The 20163-nt window shown below is 50.9% G+C and overlaps 6 protein-coding genes across 6 annotated transcripts; 4 read left to right on the plus strand and 2 right to left on the minus strand.

Annotated features, from left to right (window-relative positions):
- Positions 1-219: 219 nt before the first annotated feature.
- Asppvi_009640 (putative MFS transporter) lies at positions 220-1741 on the minus strand (the record flags this gene model as incomplete). The annotated part of the gene is made up of 5 exons (XM_043305490.1): positions 220-395; positions 472-555; positions 623-859; positions 920-1534; positions 1591-1741. The coding sequence occupies 5 exons, from the start codon at positions 1739-1741 to the stop codon at positions 220-222; spliced, it is 1263 nt and encodes a 420-aa protein (XP_043161425.1).
- Positions 1742-5219: 3478 nt separating this feature from the next.
- Positions 5220-7006, plus strand: Asppvi_009641 (neutral amino acid permease; the record flags this gene model as incomplete). Its single annotated transcript, XM_043305491.1, has 8 exons — positions 5220-5404; positions 5474-5560; positions 5617-5676; positions 5728-5999; positions 6051-6191; positions 6250-6464; positions 6522-6722; positions 6779-7006. 8 exons carry the CDS (start codon positions 5220-5222, stop codon positions 7004-7006), a joined length of 1389 nt encoding a protein of 462 aa, XP_043161426.1.
- Positions 7007-7473: 467 nt separating this feature from the next.
- On the minus strand, positions 7474-9411 carry Asppvi_009642 (acetyltransferase SAS4-like domain-containing protein; the record flags this gene model as incomplete). Its single annotated transcript, XM_043305492.1, has 1 exon — positions 7474-9411. One exon carries the CDS (start codon positions 9409-9411, stop codon positions 7474-7476), a length of 1938 nt encoding a protein of 645 aa, XP_043161427.1.
- A 1706-nt stretch (positions 9412-11117) lies between these two features.
- Positions 11118-12068, plus strand: Asppvi_009643 (dihydrodipicolinate synthase family protein; the record flags this gene model as incomplete). Its single annotated transcript, XM_043305493.1, has 1 exon — positions 11118-12068. One exon carries the CDS (start codon positions 11118-11120, stop codon positions 12066-12068), a length of 951 nt encoding a protein of 316 aa, XP_043161428.1.
- Positions 12069-12498: 430 nt separating this feature from the next.
- Positions 12499-13190, plus strand: Asppvi_009644 (DUF4396 domain-containing protein; the record flags this gene model as incomplete). The annotated part of the gene is made up of 2 exons (XM_043305494.1): positions 12499-12838; positions 12898-13190. The coding sequence occupies 2 exons, from the start codon at positions 12499-12501 to the stop codon at positions 13188-13190; spliced, it is 633 nt and encodes a 210-aa protein (XP_043161429.1).
- A 1397-nt stretch (positions 13191-14587) lies between these two features.
- Positions 14588-16393, plus strand: Asppvi_009645 (beta-N-acetylhexosaminidase; the record flags this gene model as incomplete). The annotated part of the gene is made up of 1 exon (XM_043305495.1): positions 14588-16393. One exon carries the CDS (start codon positions 14588-14590, stop codon positions 16391-16393), a length of 1806 nt encoding a protein of 601 aa, XP_043161430.1.
- Between the last annotated feature and the right edge of the window lie 3770 nt (positions 16394-20163).

Raw genomic sequence — 20163 nt, forward strand, 5'->3', positions numbered from 1 at the left:
TGCACGGGTATTGCTCAGTATTGTACGGAGTATTGCTTTCTTTTTTGGTAAGTATTGCTAAGGCCACTTTTGTCCGTTGATCTGGGAGTCTTTCGACAGATTATCAGCCATGGTTACAGAGTGCATCATGGACGCATTCTCCTATTGCTAATCTGAAGGGTGAATGTAAGATTTCCCGATCTCGGATTCCAATCTCACTTCCTCGTGAGCGGTGTCGGACTATCCGTCCGGCTTGGTTGAGCGCTGCCTCGGGAGTAGAGCCCAGAATATCCCAATCCCGACCAACAAGCCAACCATAATCGGCTGCATAACCTGTACCCCTGTTTTTGAAGCGATTGCTCCAGTCATGAAGGGGAATGCAGCCGATCCAGCTTGTCCCAAGCTTGCTGTGAAGCCTATCGGCGTGGAAAGTTAGCAAAGCGGATTCAATCTCAGGGAAAAGGAAATATCCGGGGAACCAAAACGACATACCTAAAGCGCCGATATGGAGTTCCTGTGGAATGACTTTCGTCAGGACGTATAGTCCGACAGGGTAGAATGGACCGATAAAAAAGCCTGTTGATCATGTCAGCCACAGTCTCAAAGCGACGACTGGAAACTGCCGACTCGAAGAGCTACCCACCCAGAAGACAAACGGTGACTGCATTTGCGATAATGTTCGGTATCAGCCAGAACATGACCTGCAACGCTATGGCTAGAGCGACATAGATAAACACCATACGGCGCTCACCGAGTTTATGGGTGATGTCTGCGAGAAGGACCCGTCCGAGCGTGAACCCGGACCAGAACCCAGAGGCCACATAGCCTACTTTCTTGGGGTCCCCGTTTCTGACGGAGACGAGGAATTGCACCAGCCAGCCTGGGTGCTCTTGTATTAGCTCTTCTGCAAGCAGAGGGTGATGGCAAATCGGCTACATACCTCCCGACGCTACTTCAGCACCGACATATAGGAAGAAGAAGCCGTTAAAGATCCAGACCACTTTATTGGTTAGTGTGGCCTTCATTTCAGCATTGGCTGTGTCTTTGGCATTGGACACGTTTGGCTTAAATAGACCTCTCCGGAATGTCCATGCCAGGAGGACAATGTTGAGTACACCCATAACAAACGTCGCAAGGTAGTAATAGTGCCAGTACGGTGTTCGAGAGGCGATTGTATTTGCGATCAGCGGCGCGATAATTGTGCCCACTCCGTAAACAGCGTGGAGAATGCCGAGCCATCTATGAGCGTGCTTGACGGTCACAGTGAAGATATTCGCTTGTGCGTCTTGGAAAGCAACACCCATGCCGGTGAAGAAGAAGGCAGTCATGAAAAGAGGATATGGAGGTTTCCAGAACATGAGCACGTAACCGAAGCACTGGATCGTGGCTCCGACAACCAGTGTCCCGCCGCTTCCCAGTCTCGAGCAGACGTGGATGTTGGCGAAAGATGCCACTAGCCATCCGGCGAAATTGACCAGATAGACCATGGACACTTTCAGCAAGCCAATATCATAGGCGGGCTGAAGATATGGAATGAGCACACCAGTGGCAGCGTCTGCATATTGATTAGTCCGGATCCTTCTCACACACCAGTCATGCGCAACGACTTACCGTTCAAACCGGCCATCATCACCGCATAATTGGTGCTGATCAGTTTGCCAACGACCTGGCTAGCATCTTTCTGAGTGAAGAAAGACGAATTGTTCGAGGATGAGTTTTCCACATCCTCTACGCTGCTGTCATTCTGGTTCTCTTTGTCCATAGTCTACTGAAGGTTCTAGCCTGCAATGGCTTCGCGAGAGGGCTCCGGGCCATTGCTGGGAGGGCTGACAATTAAATATGCATGGTCAGTCCGTATCGATCCTCGTGCCCCTCTCACCTGAGTCATTGTGGTTAGTTAGGTTATCGCGGCTACATCGCGTAAGCCAGTTAAGCAAGTCGGACATGTGGCCGACGCTCCGCGTACCAATTTTGAGTGAGAAAAGAAAAAAATGGATGCAGCGCAGTTTTCCCCAACTCTGCATAGAAATTATGTCCCATGTTGAACAGTTCTTTTCTCAACTTCTCTTCAAGTGATTGTGTGGACATGCTTAACATTGACTGAAAAGCTGCAATTGCCCGTCACCGGGGTGTATGGAGGCAGGGAGTGACGACCCCGCAAAGCTTTGATGTGTGGGGTCACGCACCAGCCAAGTGTGCATGGCAGTTGATGCATCAATCTTTCACTTCGACAAAAGCAAGTAGCAGGGGAGTCATTACTGTCGTATGCTCACTTTTGTGGAGACGTAAGCACTCGAAAGCAAGCTGGATCATTCTTGATTCTGATATTGGTTGATTGACATCCCTGGTTCCAAGTTCCAACAAGTCCCTAGTTATGTGCTCTGCGTCTGCGACGAAGACATAGGCAGGTATTGACTGTATGGTCTGTTTGCAACTGTTTGGGTTTGTCTCTCTTTGACAATGTATGTTCGAAGTATGCCGGCTCTAGACGGTGCCTTGTGAGCAGCAAAGGCTGATGCCAGACTACTCTATATCGGCATAGCTGTTCCAAGGACTCCTCGAAAGATTAAGCACCTGGTAATCGGGATATACGTCTGTCAGTGTCCTCGGTTGTGGAGGCTCAGCATGCAAATGCTCCAGAGTCAATGATTCAAGAGTAAGAGATAATCAAGGTCAAGATCCTGAGTCAGCGTGAGGCCATGCTGGCATAGCAAAACTGCAGTCCCTCTGAAAGAAGCTGGCGTGCTTCGGCTGCCACCAGTTCCCCAACAGATCACAGACTGAATTCGTCAATGATTAGTATTGCGAAATGAAAAGGGAGCAACATTGCAACATGTCGCTTGCTTAAGTCCTGAGCCCGATGGCTCAAAGAGGGACACGTTGTTCACAAGTATCTAGTCGTATCGATATCTCCATGTATCATGCACATCAGTAGGAGTGCAAATCCCGACCTGATCGAGATAGTCCAGCCGAACGCGGATGATCGTCGTCGAAACGTAAAGAGCCGTGGTGAACCGAACCCGAGCTGTCCAGATTCTCATCCGAGGCTTGTCTCGCCTACGTTTTTACAAAACAATGGTTGTTCGCCGAACAGACGGCAATCTCCGAACTACCTCGTTGAGAATAGTCGGGTAAAATACATATCTTCCCCGCTCGTGAATCMGAGTCAACGCGGTAACTGATGGAGAATCTCCACACCCGTGCTTCGAGATGCCGATGACGATGATCTTAACGGTTCGGCCAGGCGGGGGTGGATATCTGTTGAGTAATGGCTATTAGAATGACCACTCGACATGCTCTTGCGTAGTCGCCAGAGAGTGCATTGACTCCATTCTCTCCAGGTCCGCTCCTCGCACTATCGAAAAATGGAAGCAGTGGGACCATCGAAATTGGGGAATGATATCTGGAGAATGGACAAAAACTGGGGTCCGGGGTCGATCTCCACATTTCAGACACGGGTTAAGGAGTAATCATGTCACTTCCGACCAAAATACCCGTCTGTAGCCATTATTTGATCGAAGCATTTGCATGACTACTCTTTCCAGTTTGTACCCGAAGTGCTGGTGAATCGTGTAGACTACCCGATTGAATAGGCCGATTCGATCTGTCGAGTTCTGTAGTCGATCATTGTGCCTCCAGAGCAATTCTGAGTCCGTTTGAAGCCGCCCGGCTGTACCCGTACTCTGCCCCCATAGTGGATAGCTCCTCATCATTAGCAGCGCTAGCAGCGCAGTCGTACTCGTATGTGCGTTTCCCCGTGTTTTCAAAGCCCGGTTTCTTCGGCTCGGAGATGACGATTGCCGCCTTGGCCTGATAAACAGCTCAATGCAACCTTACAAAGGTAAAGCTCCTCATTGGCTCAATTGATTGGCCTCTTGTTGGTGGAAGAAGCAGACAGTGGGGGTTTTTGGCATAGAAAATCAAGTTACTTTAGAGGAAGGAAAAGCCTCATTGGAGATTCAAAGTACTGGCGCTTGAGGCTATCACCCAGAGTAGCGTACACTCAAACAGCCTGTGTTTAGGTTTGAATTACGAGACCGTCCCTCTAGACTCGGACAATCTGACTGCGCTAGTGCAGTAGCTATGTCAGTAGTAAGCGCAACGAGAAAACTGTACGAAGTACAGAGTAGATGGAATGATAGCAGGTAGGCAAGGCCAGTTGGTGTAAGGAACGGATGACGAGGGATGATGGATGACTAAGGCAGAACCTAATTTGCTAGCGTCCTACTGCAGATCTGCATTGGGTAGCATGAATCAAAAAGGACCATTAATTCATTCGTTCTGCAGGAATACTGTCATGACAGATCTCAAGGATGATGCTGATGAATTGCAATTCTGATCATCATAATATGGAGGAAGACTCCAGTAATAATGAATCTATCTAGGAGGGATTCGACTGTACAGTAGGTAGTCACTAAGAGTTCGGTCTGTCAGAAGAGGAAGCGTCGCCGGAAAAGGCTTAAGTAAGATCCCTGGGAATAATTTCCTGGATCGGCGATGGCTGCAGTTAGACCCTGGACAGAGAAGGATGCGACCAGTTTATTCGACTGCTGATTCATTTAGGTTCATTCTTATTTGGAAGCTAGATCCTATCTCTCGGAGTCTCGGTAACTGATGTCTGACTTCATCAATTTTCCTACCTTTTTTCCCAGTGTGTAAACCGCTTGCAAATCCCAATTCTCTATGTCCAAAGCTGGCTTTCTGCAAAGTCCAACTGCAGACCGACATCGGATAGCCTCGTGTTTTACTTTTCTTCTTCCCCAGGTCCACAGCGGATCTTTTTTGCTGTCTTTCGGGATGGACACCCCCGTTGCGAACAGTTTTTGTTACGTTCGAAATCCATGATTCGTTCTGCTTGGTCGCAGTGGGATCTCTGCCGGCCCACTGCAAGCATTATGGAATGGAACATGGAAATCTGCGGTTCCACTCCCGTCGAACGGTCTGAGTTAGAGTCAAGAGTCAGAATCTCAGTCTGGCCAACAGGGGCAAGATGAAAAATATAACATCCGAGGCGAAATGAGATCTACGTCGTGTTTTTTGCCTCTTTATCTTCCTAGCTCCTCCGTTCTTTTCCTGGTCGAAACTTCCTCTCAACAGGACTGTTTCTATACAATCGCTCTTCCAACTTGAATCATTGGAGCATTATAGCATTTCATTATTCTTTCCTATTATACCCCACGATTTATATTTTGTTGTCTCGGTTGAGGAAGACGTTGCTAGACCAGGGGAAAACGGCCATCATGACTCAGATCGTCGATGTTCCTCCTGTATCCGACCCGGAGAATCCACAAGAGAAGAGCATTGCTAGCCGTGATGCGTCTTTGGCGGAGGATGAGAAGAAATATGACGCCACACCTACCTACAGGCAGGATGCTTTTGGCGATGAGTCGAACGCGGAGGTCAAATATAAGGTCATGAAGTGGTGGTAGGCATTTGATATTCAGTCCCCGCGATTGTTAGGATAACGACCATCTAACATTATCTCCGGTCATAGGCAATGTGGTCTGCTAATGGTTGCCGAAACTGTCTCTCTGGGTGTTCTGTCGCTGCCTGCTGCTGTCGCTGGCCTGGGCCTGGTCCCGTATGTCGACCACGTTTTGAGCTTTGGATTCGATCGGTTGCTGATTTTTGCCCTAGTTCTGTCATTCTCCTTGTTGCGCTTGGTCTGCTGTCCACCTACACCGGCTACACGATTGGGTAAGTTTGTCATCATGGACTAAATAGCTGGACTATTACTGACCCGCATAGGCAATTCAAACGAAAACATCCCCAGATAATGAGCATGAGCGGCGCGGGCGAGGTGCTCTGGGGCAGTTGGGGCCGTGAGATTCTTGGCGCAGCCCAGCTGCTATTCCTGGTCTTCATCATGGCTAGTCATCTTCTCACTTTTGTCATTGCCATGAACACAATCACGGGTCACGGGACCTGCTCAATTGTTTTCGGTGTTGTGGGCATGGTTGTTTCGTTCATCCTGTCCTTGCCGCGGACACTGGCAAAGATGTCCTGGCTCTCTCTAGTTTGTAAGATGACCTCCTTCTGCTGTTGGATCCGGTAGCTAACTTGCAATCTAGCTTTTACCAGCATTATTTCTGCTGTGATTATTTGTATGATTGGAGTGGGCATAAAGCATCCAGGTGAAAAGGTCATGGCAATTGTCGACACGGACTTGGTTCATGGGTTCTCTGCCGTCACTAACATCGTCTTTGCTTTCTGTGAGTTTCTATTTCGGACCTTACATTTCAAAATTCGACCCGACTAACAGACTCGCAGCCGGACACGCCGCCTACTTCGGTCTCATGTCCGAGCTGAAGGATCCTCGCGACTTCCCCAAGGCGCTGATGCTGCTGCAGAGCGTCGATATCTGCCTTTACATCCTTGCTGCCATCGTCATCTACGTCTACGGCGGTGCAGGAGTGAGTTCCCCCGCTTTAGGGTCCGCGTCTCCCGTGGTCTCCAAGGTCGCCTACGGCATCGCTTTGCCTACTGTATGTCCAGTCCACACTGGCATTTGAAAACATGGCACCAGTACTAATGCTGCTCAGATTATCATCGCTGGCGTTATTAACGGCCACATTGCTTTTAAATACGTCTACCTCCGCATCTTCTCAGGGAGCGAGCGTATCCATAAGCGGCGCGACTGGGTCGCTGTCAGCTCCTGGGTCGCGATCGCGCTCTCTCTCTGGATTATTGCCTGGATCATTGCTGAAGCCATTCCTGTATTCAGCAACCTATTGAGCTTGATCGTAAGTCTCTTCATCATCTTTTTATTCAACTGAATTACTGACTTATCCATCTTCAGGTTGCCCTCTTCGCCTCCTGGTTCACCTACGGGCTCAGCGGTATTTTCTGGCTCTACCTCAACCGGGGCAAGTACACGTCTTCCCCGCGCAAGATATTCCTGACAGGCCTGAATATCTTCTGCGTGGTCTTCGGTGCTGTGCTCTGTGGTCTGGGCTTGTACGTCTCTGGAAAGGCGATCCATGATAACCCCAGCAGCGCGAGCTTCTCCTGCGCCAGTAATGCTTAATTCTTTTTCATTTATGGCATTTATTGCATTGCATTGCATGGCGTTCTGGTTTTTGGGTGTTTGTATATATGACCCGTGGGATGGGTCAGTGCGCAGTAGCATCAGCTGCCCTGTATATATCGATTCTTCAGATGTCTATAGACATGAGATACCTCTTTGTTTATGTTATCTCCGTTTGATTTCCATTCATCGTAGTAAAAGTTGAGGATAACTGTACAGAGTACATTTGCTCCCGCCCGTATGTGTGCGGAGAATAGAAGGATCAAAGAAATTTAATGTAACATTTGATACCAACATGCTTGCAGCGCTCAAGTAATAATGCTATGCTAGATATGCCCCATTGCCATTCGCCAGACTGGATATCCCGTAACACCAACCTATAACACCACCGGTACCTGAAATAACTGAAACAACAATCGAAGAAGCGACGACCAGATCAAAAGAAGGTCAGGAGAGGATAGGTCACCTCACCCGCGACTCTCCCTTCTCATCCGCCTCCGCTTCCTGCGGCAGGAATCGATCGCCTCGGGCGTCAGGATATCCGCAGGCGGCTGGAACTCGCGCACCTCCATCTTGGGGATGGGGTGGCCGAACGCCAGGCGGACACGGCCCTTGCGATGCGGCGAGAGCGCGGCATCGCGCAGATGTGGCTTTGCGTAGAACGAGGTGAAGGGTTTATCGGGAGGGGGAGGGGTTGCTGGTTTTGCGACAGCAGGAGTGGACGCGGGAGCGTCCGGCGCGGTGGAGGACTTGGCGGTGCCAGAGGATTTGCGGCGTCGTGGCGGCTCTGTCGATGGTTTGGGTCGTTTGCCGGCCGTCGCGGAGCGGGCTTCCTGCTGGAGTTGGTATGCAGCCCAGGCGTCCACGTCGCTTGGGTCCGGGGGCTCGCCATCGCTTTCTACGTCGGAGATGGCAGCGCCGTTGGGGGTAGTCTCTGGGGTGCGATCGCTGAGTTTGCGCTTCTGGGAGGCGGTGCGGTCTCTGCTCGTGGGGGCCGTGGATGGCGATATCTCGGCACGGAGCGAGGTCCTCTCCTTGTCGAGCTTCCGGCGTTTCTCTTCTTCTTTCCAGATCTGGAATTTCTCGATCAGGCTTGCGATCTCTTTCATGAAATAGTCGCGTTTGGGTTCGTAGAGCTTCTTCTCGTGCTCGTGCACACCGGTAATGCCCATCACACGGAGCCAGTCGTGACCTTTCAGCTCGTCTAATAGACGCTCCAGCTGCATCTTCTCATGCTGGGCGCGTTCGCGCTCGATGTTTCGGAGCTGTTTCTCCTGCCGCTCCATTCTCCGGTGGGCGCGGAAATAGTATCCTTCATTGAGAGGGTCTTCCTCTTTGGCATCTCCGGGCGCAGCGTCTGAACTCGGCTCCGGCTCCGGCAGAGATATCTTTTTGCAGTCATGGAGCTGCAACAGAGGGTTTCCAAACGGGGACTCGGAGTCGGGGGTAGAGGATTCTATGGTGGTAAGAGGTTCGGCCAGGTCGTCAATCAGCTTGATTGTGGTGTCCTCGGTCAGTAGTTCCGCGGTCTTCGGAGGGTCCAAACTCAGAATTTGTTCATAGTTCCAGAAATACGATGCCAGTTCGCTCCGCAGCCGCGAATTGCTGTCCTTGGAACGAAGCGACCGGCGCTGTTCCGGTGCGGCTGGACTGGCATCGGCGGGTTCCTGCTTAGGCTGCGATTGCGCTTCCGTCTGAGGATTGGCCAAGTTGGGTTTCCGCCGACTGCTCGTCTGTCCGAGTGGCTTCTGCGCATCCACGTCTGATGCGACAGATTGCTGCGGACGAGAACGGCGTGTAGAACGGGTGGTAGAGATCGGAGTGGACGTAGTGGGTGTTTTGCGAGGCTTCGGGTTGGTCTTGGTAGGGCCAGGAGAGATGATATCTAAGGGATCTGGCGATTCGCGACCGCCACCACGCATATACAGCGCGGCAGAAGCCGACAACGGAGTGCGATGGTGATCATGGGATTGTCCCGTAGTGTGCGGGGTGCCGGGGATCGGAACAGGAGCGGGGTTGGACGACGAGGAGGACGATGAGGAGGATGCGCTGTCGCCGGCAGTTGAGAGAGGAGGTGGCTGGCGCGTAGATGAGCGCGGCGGCGGAGGGAGAGGAGAGTGACCAGTCTGTCGCAGGATCTGAGGAGTTTTGGATGATGGTGGGACACGATGACTGGAATTTTCGACAGTAGTGTCAAGTAAGTCGGGAGAGCTCTTGCGACGACGGGACGAAGGTGGCTGACGACGTTGCTGTTGCTGTTGCTGCTGAAGCCGAGGCCTCTTCGCAGGAGGAGGAGAAGACGGCAGAGTGTCGTCGTGGTTGTCCTGATGCTCGTCATCATGACCAGAGGCGTTGTCATCCCGTCGCACTGAGAAGCGCAGGGACGACCTCGATCGGACGGCCATGATGATCTAGTTGCAGCAGCGGTAGAGGACTCGTCATTCGATGAGTTGGACTCGACATGCAATAATGTGATGATGCTGATGGTGGACGAGATTCGATATGGGATGAAACTGAAGAGGAGGGTATATATAGGGACATGCTGTAAGAACTTATGTGATTGTGTCTCAGTTCATCTTGTGTTGCTCAATTGACTGACTCTATTGCCATTGCATCTGGAGATGAAAGGTGAATCGAACCTATTCTTCTGCTTCGTCGCCCTGTGCTTGTCGCCTTCGCGTTCTTTTTTTTTTCGCGGTCGCCATTAATTACAGGGATGTGGTATGGCTCAATACAGTATTTGTGGAATAGGAGCTCAGAGGGTGAAGGGAAAAGGTGTATTATTGTGTCAGCAGAATACAGGATTGTCCTCATTCCTCCATCACTATTGTCATCCCCAGTGACTATGCATATTAGAGAACAATAAAGCCCGGTATATTCGAATCAGGATCTTCAGATAAATGAGAATATTAGATGCCATTGTCAGTAGTGATCCTCCATAAAGAAAATTGTAGTTGATAGCAATAAAGACACTTCCCAACGCGGTCATCTCGAAATGCGGGGATATGCACAAAAAAGTACACAATAAGTAGTCACGGGCATATTGAGCTTGGATGGAGACAACGCATACTAGAAGCTAACAAACCCTGACTGACAATCTCGCAGGTCGATGAAAGGCATACGATAGAGTATTCGAGGTCGGTTTATATCAGATGATCATCCAACACAGCAACACACAGACTCTTCTTGCGTTCTGGCAGTTGCAAGTTACATATGTCCCCCACCCCCACACAACGAGGGGAAGATGAGCGATTCATTCTCATCCTTGTAGAGTTGATGCCTCAAGCTCGAAGATGGCGCTGTAGGGGTTTATTCGGAGTTCTTACCGACCAGAGAGATCGTTGTACTTCTTGAGAGGTAGTACGAGACGTATTCGCCTACTGGATACAAAGTCCTGTTGCTGCTGCTACTCTGTTCACTGTTGGAGATATTTCCCCACCTTCACAGGCTACAAATGATGACCCCGGATCGAGGAGTACGTGGGGGTCACGGCCTCATTCGTAGAAGTTATCTAATGTTCTTTCGATTCCATACTACATTGAAAGGATGATCCAAAGATGCATCATTTCCTAGCAAATAGTAGTACTGCATCTTCTCCAAGTCCTCGTGGGTTACATAGAATCGAGCTGCCGCATCAGTTTCGACGCATGCTCCAATGTCATCAGATGCAACTCCACCACCAATAATATCAATAAGTGTTACAATCCCTCTCTGATCGTCTCCCAAGTCTCGCCCACGTATTCTTGATTCCAAGTCCTGACAGGCCTCATTCTGTGGGGTCCACGACGTGGGGGTTTTCCAATGTCCACTCTTTTCCACTTGCCGAATTGTCTGGAGACGGCCTTTGAACTTAATGCGATCAATCTTCATCATCGCATCAATTCGGGTCGGCATTGGAACCACATTCCCATTCCTTAATCATGGCAGGCATCCCACCATCTCTGTCCTCTTTAACTAACCCTTTCCTCCCTTTTTGTATTGTTTTCGATCCCTATTAATCCTCCAATTTGAGGTCTTCTCCCTGGTAACACTGTTCCAAGCAGGACTACCCTTGAGATTATTTGCTCACGACCACCACAGAACACACCACTCGTATAAACCAACAGACGAAATGACCACAAACGGAACAACAACAAGGCCGCGCCCTCTCGTCCCCGGCATCTACGTGCCAACGGTCGCCTTCTTCAAGGACGACGAGGAGGTCGATCTCCCTACCGTCGAGAAACACGCCGCCTACCTCGCTAACGCTGGTGTCACCGGCCTCGTCGTCCAAGGCAGCAACGGCGAAGCCGTCCATCTCGACCGCGATGAACGCAAACTCATTACAGCAGCCACTCGCCGCGCCCTCGATGCCGTAGGAGCCACGTCCATGCCCCTCATCGTCGGCTGCGGCGCATCCTCCACTCGCGAAACCATCCAGCTCTGCAAGGACGCCGCCGACGCCGGAGGAGACTACGTCCTCGTCCTGCCCCCCTGCTACTACAAGTCCCTCGTGAGCAACGCCGCCCTCCTCGACTACTTCCGCGACGTCGCCTCCGCCTCTCCAATCCCCCTCCTCATCTACAACTTCCCCGGCGCCTCCTCCGGCCTCGACCTCACCTCCGACGACATCCTGACCCTCGCCAAACACCCCAACATCGTCGGCGTCAAGCTCACCTGCGGCAACACGGGCAAACTCGCCCGCATCGCCGCCCAGGCCAAACCCGACTTCCTGACCTTCGGCGGCTCCGCCGACTTCACCCTCCAGACCCTCATCGCCGGCGGGGCGGGTATCATCGGCGGCGTGGCGAATCTGATTCCGCGCTCGTGCGTGCGCCTCATGGAGCTCTACCAGAGCGGGAAGATAGCGGAGGCGCAGACGCTGCAGGCGGTCGTCGCGCGCGCGGACTGGCTGGCTATCAAGGGCGGGTTTGTTGCGGTCAAGAGCGCCCTGCAGTCGTATCGCGGATACGGCGCGCTGCCGCGGCGGCCGTGTGTGGCGCCTTCGGCGGAGGAGGCGTCCGCACTGAAGCATGCATTCCAGGAGGGGATGGAGATGGAGCGGAATTTCGAGGTTGCGTAATTATGCATGAGTTTATGATGTGTAGCATTTTTTACTATTCTGTGTTGTGAATGAAAACATGGCCGATGGCCGCAATCAGCATAGCATGTTTTGAGTTTGCCATGCTGAACTATTGACTCCGTACCCAACGTCAATTCCACGCTCAAAGTTTGCTCTTCGGGGACATACAGCCCAGATCTAATTGCATCATTGACAAGATCTTCTATTTCGATATGGGGCATGATTGATCCCGAACGATGTACTTTGCGGACTGACCAATCCCATTTCTCCACCATCATTTGCGCGGTTTTCGCCGTTTTTAGCCTTCGGATGTTTGCCTCCCGGAGGACTATCTACAATATACCTACCTCTTCCTCAACCCATAAACTACGCATCAATGTGTCCTTCCAGCTGTCTAAGAGAAGATCAAATATACTAGACTAAAAGCATCATGCTCCGCGTATCGTCACCCTTCACTTCTCGCCTTAGTGTCCGCCAGCTACTTTTCTCAAGGAGATCCTTAACCCAATTTCACCGACTCTACACTTCCCAACCTCAACCCCAGCATCAGCATACAAAATGCTGTTCGAAGAACGAGAAGGAGAAGGAGAATGAGACTCAAAACTCTGTCCTCACACTATCCTTCTGGTCATCTAAAACAGGTTGGAAGCGCGCAGCTATCAACACCCTGCGCTGTCTGGCGGGCTGCACACTAGGTGATTTCTCGGCGCTGTGGGTGCTCCAAAGTTTCTATGCGCATTGGGGGATGGGTGCTATTATGGGTGTTTCTAGTATGTTCATCCCTAATCGTGGACCTCAGGGCTCGACGAGATGACTGACGTTGTGCCAGTGGCGAGTGGAATCACCACGTCAATTCTTCTGGAGACTATCCTCCTCCGACGGGGAGCGGACAAACTCCCCTGGGGACTAGCATTTCGAACTGCGACGGGTATGAGTCTCGTCTCCATGTTGGCCATGGAGACGGTGCAGAATCTGGTGGATTTCCATCTCACCGGAGGTGCGGTGCTGCTGGACGATCCGCGGTTTTGGGCGGCTGCGCTGGTGTCGATGGGTGCTGGGTTTTTGGCCCCAATGCCGTATAATTATTGGCGGTTGGTCAGGCATGGGCAGAGTTGTCATTGACTTTTCTGAGAATGAAGTGGTTGCTTGTATGTAAGATAGAGTAAATTGTATTAGTATCGGACTGAATATACTCAACTTCCAGCTGTGTCTGATAACGCTTTTGCGAAAGCCACTCTAATCTGGCCAGAAGCAGACTTGAGCTTGAAGCACACGAACTTTGTCCCAAAGAAGATTGCATTCAGAGAGAAGGACTGGCCATGGGTGCTGGAACCATGGTATTTGCTTACGAACGGGAGGGCCCGCCGTTCCATCTTTGACAAGAGCCCACAGCAATGACGTCGGTTGTGCAAATATGTTCTTGTAGTTCGCATTCGATCACAGAAGTCTGTCTGATGCCGAAAATGGGGCCCTTCCTGGAGGTTAGCGACAATATAGGTAGGTCAGTGCGGAAATTGCAAGAAGAGCAATTATTTCCTTGAAGTAGCAATTGCTGGCGATCAAACCTAATGACGCCATACGAGCCTTTGGCCGAAGAGATCGCGTGAAGTGTGTCGAGAAGATTCCAAACTCTTGACAAGTCAAGTCCAAGAGACCACGAAATGTTATCTTCGATTTTGTGCATCTAAGCGATGTCACTGTGACAGCTTAGCAGGTGCAATCTCCGAAGCCCTTTTGGTCGCATTGTTATCGGTGGCTAGTTCCCTCCACCTTGTCAACTTGTCCACTTGATCATCCAGTTTGTGCGGGGAGATGACCGTTTATCTGCAGATACGAGCTGTAGCAAGGTATCATCACAGGAACGAAGCCGAGAAAGCTGCACTGCACTGACCATATCGCGTGGTATCTGCCGATCAGAACAGACCTCGAAGATTGGAGAAACCTTGGATAAATGAAGGACAATCCAGGTTGCAGCGCGGGGACGAAGGCGGATGTAACCCTCGGAACCAGCGATGAAACCAAAGCATTCTTGGATCGCGGGTAGAGTCCCAAACAATTCAAGGCGCGGTGTTGACCTTTTTGCCAATAACCATGATCATTGTCACAAGAACTAATGAGAGAAAGCGAGTGGGCCGTGATTGGCGTCCACCCCCCAGATTCTGAAGCATAGACTAACCATCGCCAGAGAACCTGTACGTTCTGGACAAACTAGCGTTGATGATGCCTTCCGGAGATTGGCGGATGGACGGACCTTGAGCTGTAGCTTCCCATTCTGATTGCATTCTGATTGCTTGTTCGACGCGTGTTGGCAGAACGAAAGATGCGAAGATGGACTGGAATGCAGGAGATTATTGGTGTCGATCAGCGCGCTCGAAGGATCTACCCTGCAAGGCTATAATTTAAATACAGGCCTCCTCCCCTGGTTTCTGATGTCTTTTCCACTCAAACCCCCTCTCCTACACATATCCCTCAGACGAAACCTCTTCAATGCCTGTGGTGTTGGATTGGTTATTGTGATCATGCTCATCTCCAGCATCTGCGCCGTAGTCCTTACGGTCGCCTCATCGGTCGCCGCCGTCAGCGTCAATCCTCTGCCAGCTCCGCGCACTATCACTTGGGGGTCATCGGGGCCCAAACGCATTGCTGGCCAACTCACTCTGCGCACAGCCCGTGGTTCCAACAGCGAGGTCATCTTGCAAGGATGGGATCGCGCCTGGAAGACGATTGTCTCGCTTCAATGGGTTCCCGCTGCAACTGAAGCGCCCATCTCCTCCTTCCAGCCTTTCCCAACAGCTACACCTTCCGAATCCGCGAAGAGCAAACGTGCCTCGTCCCCGCTACAATTCGTCAATGTGAAGGTTGACGATCTCGAAGCCGATCTCCAGCACGGTGTGGACGAATCTTACACCCTGGATGTGAAGGAAGGCTCCGACACCATTCAAATCACCGCCAAAACCGTTTGGGGTGCTCTGCATGCGTTTAGCACCCTTCAACAGATCGTCATCTCGGATAGAAGGGGTGGACTACTCATCGAGCAGCCCGTCAGTATTCAAGATGCGCCTCTCTATCCTTATCGCGGCATCATGATCGATACTGGTCGCAACTTCATCTCCGTGAAGAAGATCCTGGAGCAGTTGGACGCCATGTCATTGTCCAAGCTCAATGTCCTGCACTGGCACTTGGATGACACGCAGTCCTGGCCTGTACATATCAACGCACATCCGGAGATGGTTAAAGATGCATACTCGGCGCGGGAGACTTACTCGCACGCTGACCTCCGCCGAATCATTGCCTATGCCCGTGCCCGAGGTATCCGTGTCATCCCAGAAATCGATATGCCTAGCCATTCGTCGTCTGGCTGGAAGCAGGCAGACCCGGAGATGGTGACTTGCGCCGATTCCTGGTGGTCCAACGACGTCTGGCAATATCACACTGCTGTTCAACCCAACCCGGGCCAGTTGGACATCATCTACGACAAGACGTACGACATCGTTCGGGATGTTTACAATGAGCTGTCGGATGTCTTTACCGATGACTGGTTCCACGTCGGAGCTGACGAGATTCAACCCAATTGCTTCAATTTCAGTAGCTATGTCCGAGAATGGTTCGAAGAAGATCCCTCGCGCACCTACAACGATCTGTCTCAGTACTGGGTGGATCATGCAGTTCCCATCTTCCGCAACGTCAGCGAGAAGCGCCGTCTGATCATGTGGGAGGATATTGTTCTCTCTCCGGAGCACGCTCACGACGTGCCCAAGGACATTGTCATGCAGACCTGGAACAACGGGCTCCAATACATTCAGAACCTGACGGCCCGGGGCTACGATGTCATAGTATCGTCGGCAGACTTTTTCTATCTTGACTGCGGCTCTGGCGGATACGTCACCAATGACCCCAGGTACGACGTCATGAGCAATCCGGATCCCAACACCCCCAACTTCAACTATGGCGGCATCGGAGGCTCGTGGTGCGCTCCTTACAAGACATGGCAGCGGATCTACGACTACGACTTCACGCAAGGTCTGACCGATGCTCAAGCCAAGCACGTCATCGGTGCGACCGCGCCTCTCTGGAGCGAGCAGGTGGATGATGTGACTGTGTCGAGCAAGTTCTGGCCGCGCGCCGCAGCCCTGGCGGAACTGGTCTGGTCTGGCAATCGCGATGCGAATGGGAAGAAGCGGACTACGCTCATGACGCAGCGTATCCTCAACTTCCGAGAGTACTTGCTGGCGAACGGCGTTCAGGCCGGCAACCTGGTGCCGAAGTACTGTCTTCAGCACCCCCACGCGTGCGATTTATATTATAACCAGAGTGCTGTCGTGTAGTTCGTGTCAACTCATGTTTTTTATTAGCGACAGCTGCTGTTAACCCATGTACATACTAACAACCGCGCTGTCGACTGCTCTAGTCCTGCTTGATCAGGATACTGAACGTAATTTGATTAAGTCTATGAATGATGTCCTGCGCCGATGAATAAAGCTTCAACGAATATATCTTGAGTTCTAAAGTAGCATAGATGCCATATATGTTGGCCTCCTTGCGCACGCCAGAGAAGTTATGGACTTGTTCATGTCCACAGGTTTTGAGCAGTCTAAACCCTAGACATCATCATAGTGTCCCAGTATAGTAGTGCAATCTCTTTCCCCTTAGGTAGTTCGTGCAGTTCGACCATGTATGGCGTTTTCATCGGTCGATCAGTCCATCTCACGCAACGCAAACACAACCTGCGCAAAAAAGTACATCAGCAATCAGGTTTGCATCGTGAGGAATCGACCAAAACAAGATGAAAGCACCAGAATACAGCAGCATATGCCTTTGTTCTCCTGCTCGACTTAGGCCTGGTAGGCTATGAGTTTGATAAGCAGACTCAACTGGTTTCTCAGTTGGAAGAATGATTCAAGCTAAGTTGTAGATTGTAAGATGCGAGGCACAGCTCATGGATCTTCTAGGCTATCCACGGAGGTGGCTACCGGTACTATGCTGTCTACTCTTAAGATCATCGTTATCATGCTCAGAACCTGCTTAGAGAATGGTATGGCGGCTTTACTAGGCGCTCTCTTAGGGGCTGTTTGTCAAGCTCTACATCATCAATAAAGCATGGCTCTCCTCTCTACGGTATGTCTAGTTGATGAGAGCGTAGAAACCATTATCTGCTATAGTGAACCACGATTGGATGTAATCCATTTGTTTTAATGATCCCCGACGCCTCTGGGCGCAGACTCTCTCTAACTCCTATCTAGGTAGATAGCCAGCMTCCTCTCCAGGACGATTGGTTCATACTATTTTGGCCCTACTTTGGTGGGTTCCAGGTTGGTCAACAGGGGACTGAGATTGGGGTGCTCATTGGTGGTTAGCTTGCGGCAGTGTCTGCTCCTTGCATGGCAAGGCTGTCTGTTCCTCTCTTGAATCCATGGTTTGGTTGGTGATTGAGTTTGCCATGGCTTGGTATTAATATTAATTAGACCTGATGCGCAGGACAGTGGCAGGAAGTATTACCTGCTACCTGCCGTGCCTTAGGCAGTTCGTTGGCCGTCGCTCGAACCATTCATATCGCGGCCCTGAGGCTCTCGCTCATTGCGACAGACGGTCTGGTCTGCTTTGTCGTTCCGGAGTCTCCGAAGGATGGTGGTTCGTCTGCATGGGTTGTAAATGAGCGAGTGTGGGTCACCCACCAATGGAGGCGAATGCTCCGTCCGGGGTCGTCGTAGGGCTGACAGGCTTACTCCTTGGTAGCAAACGCCAGTAACTGAATTCTCTGACATGGTGATATGACATTTCTCGATCGCATACGGGTGTATATGCATGTGGTGAGGGGAGTAATATTCCGCGGCTAGATCGACTTTTTTCTCCTGCGTCAGAGTGACCACTGGCTATGGACTGTCTACTCTGTACAGAATTTTGGTTATGACTGAAATCTCGAGTCCAATGTTACACTGCATGAGCCACATCCTGGCAAACCAACAGAAAGAGTCACGAGGGAGTCTGTTGGAATATCGAATAGATACGCAGGTATCGAATACCTGAGGCCAATTACCTCTACCCCACCGTGGAATTTATCTCCATAGTTCCCAGGAGGTGTCAAATCCGTGAGCCTGCCGCAGTATCAATAAGCTCTATGCACTCGCGGACAGGATGATACGGCCTACGGCCTCCTCTCCTACAGACACGGACCATGTCCCGTCTCGTTTCATCGTGGCCACGCTGACACCACTCATTGATCAGTGCCCCAGAACAAGTATCACTGACTGACCGAGTCTTACCATGGAGACGGATAAATCTCTGGGGTTAAAGATCGGTGAAAAGTGTGCTCTTACCTATTGGTGTTTGACGTTCAGACCTTGATTTTGACGCAACACACGACTGACATGCGTCTGGCTGTACACTGAAAGGTCCGATAACTTCATTCCATCCAGGATATCGAGACAGGAAACGTGCTCAAGATTTCCATGATAGGTTGATACCCCCCGGCCGAAGCGTGGAGATATCCTCTGTTTGGCCTTGGTCTCTCGCTACAAATATCCGAGAAGACCTCGTGGTTGGACCTCCGCATACTACCAATTCTGACCAGGAACATGGGTTTTCGCATGGACTCATATCTGTCGCAGCGTCAACATACTTGTAGATAGGAAACGGATGTTACCGCTGCATCGCCCAAGGTACAATTTTCCAGACTCAACCACATGCGATGATTTTCCACCGGATGTGTAGGTTCCTTGAGTAACTTGGGGCCTTGGGCGCATTCATTGTCTTACTATTATTCCACACACGGGACCAGGAAGGTGATCCTTCTGCCCTATGGAAAATCATAGAGAATTAAACACAGTACCTAGATACCAGCCGACACCAAACCTTCCCAATATCAGAGACTTGAATTGTTATCATCATATCCTGGATTCCTGGTAGTACTACGGGCACCGCTCGACAACTTGATTTGTAATCATCAACAGTCAAGCTGATATCCTTAAATTATTGGATGCTTGAGTAGGAAGAGTAATAATTATCTCCCCATGGGTATCATGAATCAGTCGTTTCCAAAAGACTCCTTAAGGATTGTTGACAAATGACCGACTATCCTGAAGTGGGTTACTTAGACGACTCTCTGATAAATCGATCGGTCGGGGTTGCCGAAACTCCTAGCAGGACGCACAGGACCACACATCCCGTGGGCAGCCTGCGGATCGCCGACTCCGGAGCACTCAAGAGTGTCTAATTGCGCAAACAAAGTCTGTGTCACCTGCGCAGCGCCTCATCTACATCATAGTGCCTGAGCCCTAAGGTACACTCCTGGTAAGGCAGGACTTGCGGGCGGAGGCTAGCGGTTTAGCAAACCCCGAAATCTTGTCATGTGGCTCATGACGAGGAAAGCCACAGTCCACAGCGGAGCCATTCCGTCAGTACGAGTACTGCACAGCCACTTGTTGTTCCTAAGGCCCACATCCAAGCCACTTTTCGTTTTGTGACAAGAGTGTACCTATGACTTGGTACATTCCAATACAAGCCGTTCGTATTATTGTAAGGAGCGGAGTAACCGATGCCAACCAAGATACCATACCTAGCTCCAGAGCCGGTGCTAAGGTACGGTACCACAAGATGACGCTTGCTGCATGGGGACAGGATCATCGATGATCGACACCGACTATCATCGGCTTCGCAGATTGGAACTCAAACTCTCAGTCCCAACTCCCAAGCAAGAATGGAGCACGATGACGACTCCAGTCCTCTAGTGTGGTCTTGTCGGCTCACGTTCTCGGAAATACTGAAACAGAGATAGAAATACTCCGTACACTACTGAGCATCGACGGTAGACACATCACAAACTCCACTCATTGATGAATACTTAGACCAAAGGAAATGATCACTCCGCTACGGATACAGCCCAGATACCGGGGAATGGGAGCGCGGAGCCATTGACTAGCAAGATATTGTGGTCTAAGTATCCGCCGATCGCATACTGGAAAAGGTTTCCATTGCGGAAGATGTTGGGTTTATTGGTGTGATTCTTCGTACATGATGGGGAATGATACTCGATCTACACTGCAGATTAGTTTGAAGCTCCATTGGTAACTTAAGGTACAGAGTATCTCCCTGGCCAATA

The sequence above is a fragment of the Aspergillus pseudoviridinutans genome (genome assembly GCF_018340605.1).
Source record: "Aspergillus pseudoviridinutans IFM 55266 DNA, scaffold_7, whole genome shotgun sequence".
Lineage (NCBI taxonomy): Eukaryota > Fungi > Ascomycota > Eurotiomycetes > Eurotiales > Aspergillaceae > Aspergillus > Aspergillus pseudoviridinutans.